The sequence below is a fragment of the Solanum tuberosum genome, unplaced genomic scaffold, assembly GCF_000226075.1.
Source record: "Solanum tuberosum cultivar DM 1-3 516 R44 unplaced genomic scaffold, SolTub_3.0 scf00456, whole genome shotgun sequence".
NCBI classification, from domain to species: domain Eukaryota; kingdom Viridiplantae; phylum Streptophyta; class Magnoliopsida; order Solanales; family Solanaceae; genus Solanum; species Solanum tuberosum.
Window position 1 is genome coordinate 361,733 of NW_006239384.1, and position 6,791 is coordinate 368,523.

Sequence of the window (6,791 nt, forward strand, 5' to 3'; positions counted from 1 at the left end):
AGACGAGAGCGAGCACTTGGCGTTTGGGTTTGTTCTGTCTCCTTATTTTGTTTTTCGCTAGTCCTGTTGCCCTTGAAACACGCTCTGTTGTGGTCCAGTGTTGGGACTTGTACTCTTTATTAGATAGCTCTGTACTAGTGACTTCCAGGTTCTGGGAGGGATTTCTGTATATATTTTTTTAGGGTTACTTCCGCCTTGTTATTCTTGTTTAGATTATTGTTATCGTTAGTTTCTGCCCTTTCGCTCATTGGTTGATGTTCTTGGTTACGGTTGGCTTAACTATTGCTAGGGCATAGTAGGTGCCATCATCACTCGAGAAATCGGGTCGTGGCAAGTTGGTATCAAAGCCTCAGGTTCACTGGTCGCACTTGTACAGAGCTAACGTCTAGTATACTATTGCGGATCGGTGCGGAGACGTCTGTAACTTTTCTTCGGGAACACCGGTCACATGGACTGAGTTTTCAGAGGCCTTCTTGGCCCGATTTATTCCCAGGAGCATCAGAGATCAGCTCAGAGATCAGTTTGCTCGGTTAGAGCAGGGCTCTATGACAGTATCAGAGTATGAGGCCCAATTCCACGAGCTCTCCAGGCATGCCGCCATGATATTACCTACTGAGGAGGAGAGGGTTCGTTGTTTTGTTCGGGGTTTGAGACTACAGTTGCGGATTGAGACTCAGTCTTTAGTCTCAGCGGGCCGCTCATTTCTGGATGTAGTGGACCATGCCCGCACTATCGAGCAGCTCCGTCGCGAGGCCCAAGGGGGCAGCGGCAAGAGAGCTAGACAGGAGGATAGCTATGATAGGCGCCGTTTCAGACCCCGAGAGTCTTATGATAGATCCCAGCAGAGGTTTCAGTCGGGTCAGTCTAGTAGCCCCTTCCAGGCTGCTCTCCAGGCATCAGAGGGTGATCAGCACCGCCATATTGGTTGTAGTGCCGGTCCTAGTCGAGGCCGAGATAGTTCACAGATGGGTTCTTCTGGCCGGGGTAGCCGACCTTCAGCTCTCAGTCGACAGTCCCAGGGGTGTTATGAGTGTGGGGATTTAGATCATTGGGCCCGCGAGTGTCCCCATCGCAGGTTAGCCTTACCCGCTCCACAGGCAGTAGGCATGCGCCAGCACCTCCAGCTAGAGGCAGAGGCCAGGGACAGGACCGTAGGGGTGGTCACCAGGGTATACGGGGTGGTCCCCGAGGAGGCAGATTAGGGGGCAGAGCCGATGCACAGGGTAGGGGAGTCCAGGCCCACTTTTATGCACCTCCAGGTAGAGAAGATGCGGAGACCTCGGACGATGTGATCACAGGTACAGTGTTATTATGCCAGCAGCCCGCCTTGGCTTTATTTGATCCAGGCTCTACTTTTTCGTATGTTTCTGTCTACTATGCCTCTCGATTGAGTTTGATGTCTGAGCCTCTGGTAGCGCCGTTGCGTGTGTCGACCCCCGTGGGTGAGTTTTTAGTAGTGGATCAGGTATTTCGATCTTGCTTAGGTACTATGCAGGGGCGTGACACCCGGACTGACCTTATATTGCTTGACAGGGTTGATTTCGATTTGATTGTGGGCATGGACTGGTTATCCCCTTATCGCGCTATTTTAGATTGCTTTTCTAAGACCGTTACCTTTGCCATTTATAGTATTCCTCCGGTGGTGTAGCAGGGATCTCTTGGTAGCACACCAGTTGGGGTTATATCTTTTATTCGTGGTAGGAGGCTAGTGGCTAGTGGATGCCTATCATATTTGGCCTATGTGCGTGATGTGAGTAGGGAGGTTCCTCCGGTTGAGTCAGTTCCTGTTATTCGTGACTTCTTATATGTATTTCCTACTGACCTACCTCACCTACCATCGGAGCGTGATACTGATTTTCCGATTGAGCTTGAGCTAGGTACTCACCCTATTTCTAATCCGCCATATCGGATGTCTCCTGCAGAGCTCAAGGAGCTCAGTGTTCAGCTTCAGGATCTCTTGGGTAAATGATTTCTCAGACCTAGTGTATACATCTTGGGGTGCTCCCGTTCTTTTTGTTAAGAATAACGGACGATACGATGCGCATGTGCATTGACTATAGACAGTTGTATAAGGTGACAGTGAAGAATAGTTATCGTTTGCCTAGGATTGATGGCCTATTTGACCAGCTGAAAAGAGCTTCCGTGTTCTCTAAGATTGATTTGAGGTCCGGTTACCACCAGTTGAGGATTAGGGCAGCGGAAATCCCTAAGACTGTATTTAGGACCCGTTATGGACATTATGAGTTCTTGGTGATGTCATTGGGGTTGAGGAATCCCACTGCTGCCTTTTTAAACTAGATGAAGCGCGTGTTCAGGCCTTATCTTGATTCCTTCGTTATAGTCTTCATTGATGACATTTTGATATACTCGCGGAGTAGAGGTGATCATGAGCAGCATTTTAGAGTTGTGCTCCTGACTTTGAGAGATCAGCGGCTTTATGCCAAGTTTTCTAAGTGCCAATTTTTGTTAGACTCTGTAGCATTCTTGGCTAATGTTGTATCGAAAGAGGGCACTATGGTAGATCCGGCGAAGATTGAGGCTATTCGTGATTGGGCTAGGCCCACCTCAGTTACTGAGATTCGGAGCTTCGTCGGACTAGCAGGCTACTACATATGATTTTTTAGAGGGTTTCTCTACCTTGGCAACACCTCTGACCCGGTTGACTCCTGTTGATGTTCCCTTTATTTGGTCAGAGGAGTGTGAGGCGATCTTTTGAGGCTCAAGGAGTTATTGACCACCGGTCCTATATTTGACTCTTCCAGTTGAGGGCGAGGGCTTCATGGTTTTTTGTGATGCATCCGGCATTGGTTTGGGCTGTGTATAGATGCAGCAGGGCCGGGTTATTGCTTATACGTCGAGGCAGCTTAAGATTCTTGAGCGCAACAACCCCACCCATGACTTAGAGTTGGCGGGGATAGTTTTCACACTTTAGATTTGGAGGCACTACTTGTATGGAGTTCGATGTGAGATATATACCGATCACAGGATTCTTCAGTACATCATGGCCAGAGGACCTTAATTCGAGGCAGCGTCGTTGGATTGAGCTCCTAAAGGACTATGACCTCTCTATTCTCTATCATTCGGGCAAGGCGAATGTGGTAGCGGATGCCTTGAGGCGAAAGGCTGTTAGTATGGGTAGCCTAGCATTCTTATCTGTTGAGGAGCGACCCTTGGCTATGGACATACAGTTCATAGCCAATAGCATGGTTCGGTTGGATATCTCAGATCCTAAACGTGTCCCAGCCCATATGGGAATTCACTCTTCCTTGCTTGATAGGATCTGTGGTTGTCAGTTTGAGGATGAGGCCTTGGTGGCCCTTAGAGATCGAGTGTTAGCGGGTGATGGTGGTCAGGCTACCTTAGATCCTGATGGAGTGTTGAAATTTGCCGGCCGCATCTGTGTTTCGAGAGTTGGAGATTTGATACAGTTGATACTTTCTAAGGCCCATGTGTCTAGATACTCTATCCATCCGTGCACAGCGAAGATGTATCGTGATTTGAGGCAGCATTAATGGTGGAGTGGCATGAGGAGAGATATTGCTGACTTTGTTTCCCGTTGCTTGTGCTGCCAGCAGGTAAAGGCCGAGCATTTGAGACCAGGTGGCGAGTTCCAGAGATTACCCATTCCGGAGTGAAAGTGGGAGCGTATCACTATGGACTTCGTTGTGGGGTTGCCTTGGACTTCTAGAGGTGTTGAAAGCATTTGGGTCATCGTGGATCGATTGACCAAGTCAGCACACTTCCTTCCTGTTCATACTACCTTCAGTGCTGAGAGGTTGGCTCGTATCTATATTCGGGAGGTAGTTCGTCTTCATGGTGTGCCTGTTTCTATCATTTCAGATCGGGGTTCACAGTTCACTTCCAGCTTTTGGAGTGCTTTTCAGGAGGAGTTGGAGTTGGTTGGTTTTAGTCTACAGAGCCTAGGCCGCGTGGTACAGATTTGCTTTAGGAGGCCCTGGATCAGGTGAGGGTGATTCAGGATAGGCTCAGGACAGCTCAGAATAGGCACCACAGTTATGTGGATCAGAGGCGTCGACCTTTGAGATTCTCTGTTGGTGACCGGGTATTCCTCCGTGTGTCGCCCATGAAGGGCGTGATGAGGTTTGGGAGGCGGGGCAAGCTTGGCCCCAGGTACATTGGGCCTTTTGAGATACTTCGGACAGTTGGGGAGGTTGCTTATGAGTTGGCCCTACCTCCAGCATATTCAGCCAGCCACCTGATTTTCCATGTCTCGATGTTGCGGTATTATGTTCCTATTGAGTCCCATGTGCTCCAGTATGATGCAGTCGAGCTGGATGATCGTTTGACATTTGTAGAGGAACCAGCTGCCATTCTAGCCAGTGATGTGAAGAGATTGCGCTAAAGAGCCATTCGTTTTGTTAAGGTCCGTTGGAGGCATCGTCCAGTCAAGGAGGCTACCTGGGAGACCGAGCAGGAGATGCAAGAGAAATTTCCTGGCTTGTTTGAGCCTTCAGGTATTTCTTGATCCTATCTTTCGTGAACGAAAGTCCTTTTTAGTAGTGGATATTGTAATGACCCTCCAGGTCATTTCTGTGTCTTGCCTTTTGTGTGTCGTTTAGAGCGTTCCTGTAGCGATCCCAAGTCATTTATAACTTGCTGGGACTGAAAGTTCGGTCACCTGGTCATATGTTTGGTCTTGGTGTGAGTTTTTATGTTTTGGAGCTTATGAACTTTGAACGATCATTTTAGATCAAAAGTTCAAGAAGATAACATCGGAATCCAATTTTGACGATTCCATCAGCTCCGGAAGGGTCATTTTAGGCTAGTGGCATGGTGGACATGACTCCCGAGGATTTCAGTATGAGTCGGCGCGATTAGGCGTTTTAACTTTAAGTTTAAGCCTAAGTTTGACTTTGGTCAACATTCTGAGTAAACGAGCTCGGATGAGAATTCCGTCAGCGCGGTTAGTTTCGGAATGTCAAGTTTGGTCCAGATTGACCATTATTTGGTGTCCCGAGGTTTTGGATATCTTTCTGAGCTCTTTTATGGGTTTTGACTTAAAATGGCCTTTCGAAATAGGACCCACTTTTTATCGAGATGACGTCTGTGGAAATATGGAGTACGCCGTTGAGTCCAGAATATCAAATTTGGTATTGTTGCATATCTGGTTTGAGTGCACAGGTTCCGAACGAGTTCAGAGCACACTATCGGAGATTTTAGTTTTGGAAAAAAGTTGCGGCAAATCTGCTATTTACTGCAGAAAAACAGCTACCTTTTCCACACCCTGAAACTCTCATAACTCTCTCATCTTTTGTCCGAATTTGGTGATTCGAAGTGCGGGAGCTTCGTATTTTCGGTGACTTTGCTCAAAAGTGTTCGAAAGTTGTTGGGTGCACGTAGTTCGAGGTAATTTTGCGATTTACCTGACTACTGTACCCCATTTTCGAGCCTTTGTTTTTGGCATTCTTGTTTTGATCATATCTCTCTCATTTTAGCTCGGTTTGGGTGAATCAAAGTCCCACGTGTTGATAATTGTCGAGACTTCATCATAGAGTATTCAAAGAGTTCTGGGCACCGTTCGATTCTTGTTTATTCTGAGTTTTGACTGCTGCTGTTTTGTTTTTTTTAGTTGATTAAAGTGTGTTTTCTTGCTTGTTGGTTTTTGCTATGTTTTGAGCCTCTAATTGTGTTCCATTTTGGAACGTAAGTTTGGGGTGCTGTTTAGGGTCTCTCGACGGAGTCAAATTCGGACAGTTCAGTTCGGATCCCATGATTCCCGTTTTGACTCCAAATTTGACCCGTCTCCGTTTGTTGTTACTTTGGTGTCTAACCGATCGTACTAACGTTGTGATCCTATATTTGATAAAGTGACAGCGTTCAAAGGTCATTAGGGAAGGAAAAGCTCCGGTCAAGTGATTTGTAGCGCGCACAGTCGGCCTTAAGGTAGGCAACGACTTACTTTCTTTTAGATTGAGCTTAATTGTGTAAGAACATATCGATTGGAGTGAATTGTGGGAGGGTACCAGTTTGCTACCTTACTTTGATTAGATACCTCATGTTAGGATCGATTGGCCATATTTCGGGTATATTATCATGTTAACCGGTTTAGTAGAGTTGCATGCTTATGTGCTAAATGCTATTGTATGCTTGTATGATATGTATTGTATGCCTTGTTCCGCCTTAACCGTAAGCATGATGTCCTTAGTCTAGGTTAGGCAAGCAGTGCCTTAGACTTATGACCCGTATGGGCTCCTGCACTATTGTATCTGCCCCCTTTCATTCTACGGTTCTGACGCATTCTCGAAGATTTGCTGCATCACTAGAGGCGTGGGATTGAGATAGTATAGGCTTGGAGTCTTTTCTGTGATGTCTTAGAGTGGACGGCGTTGCACGGTGGTTGTTGTTGGATTGAATCCTATTGGAGATACCATCACCCCCCGGGGTCGTTCTTTCTGGCTGGGTTGGGAACGTATCGCTAGCTGGGTTTCTTTCTGGCTGGGTTGGGAACGTATCGCTGGCTGGGTTGACTCGATGATTTCGGCGATCTCCCCCAGGCCTAGTTTTGTAGCTGGGCTGGGAGTGTGATGCCTGCGGGATGTCCCCAGGTCACCCTTTCTAGCTTGGTTGGGAGCTGACTGCATGGTAGGACGACTCGCGATATCTACCTCACTAACGGGTATCTCTTTCAAGCTGGGCTGGGAGTGGACTCTTTGTTTGGGTGCCCCATAGGTTCACTCTTTCTAGCTGGGCTCAGAGTGCACTGCTGGCTGGGTGGAGTCTGATGGAATATCTTAGTTTCTTCGGGCTGGGAGCCCGATTTTCTTCTTTCT

At 47.5% G+C, this 6,791-nt stretch overlaps 1 protein-coding gene across 1 annotated transcript in view; it reads left to right on the forward strand.

Moving 5' to 3' along the window:
- LOC107058212 (uncharacterized) overlaps positions 1-1,969 on the forward strand; it is a 4,732-nt gene extending 2,763 nt beyond the window's left edge. The window contains exons 2-4 of the mRNA XM_015303637.1: positions 466-984; positions 1,098-1,465; positions 1,652-1,969. Coding sequence (XP_015159123.1) covers positions 466-984; positions 1,098-1,465; positions 1,652-1,969 — 1,205 coding nt within the window. The remainder of the gene's footprint in view (positions 1-465; positions 985-1,097; positions 1,466-1,651) is intronic.
- The last annotated feature ends 4,822 nt before the right edge of the window (positions 1,970-6,791 follow it).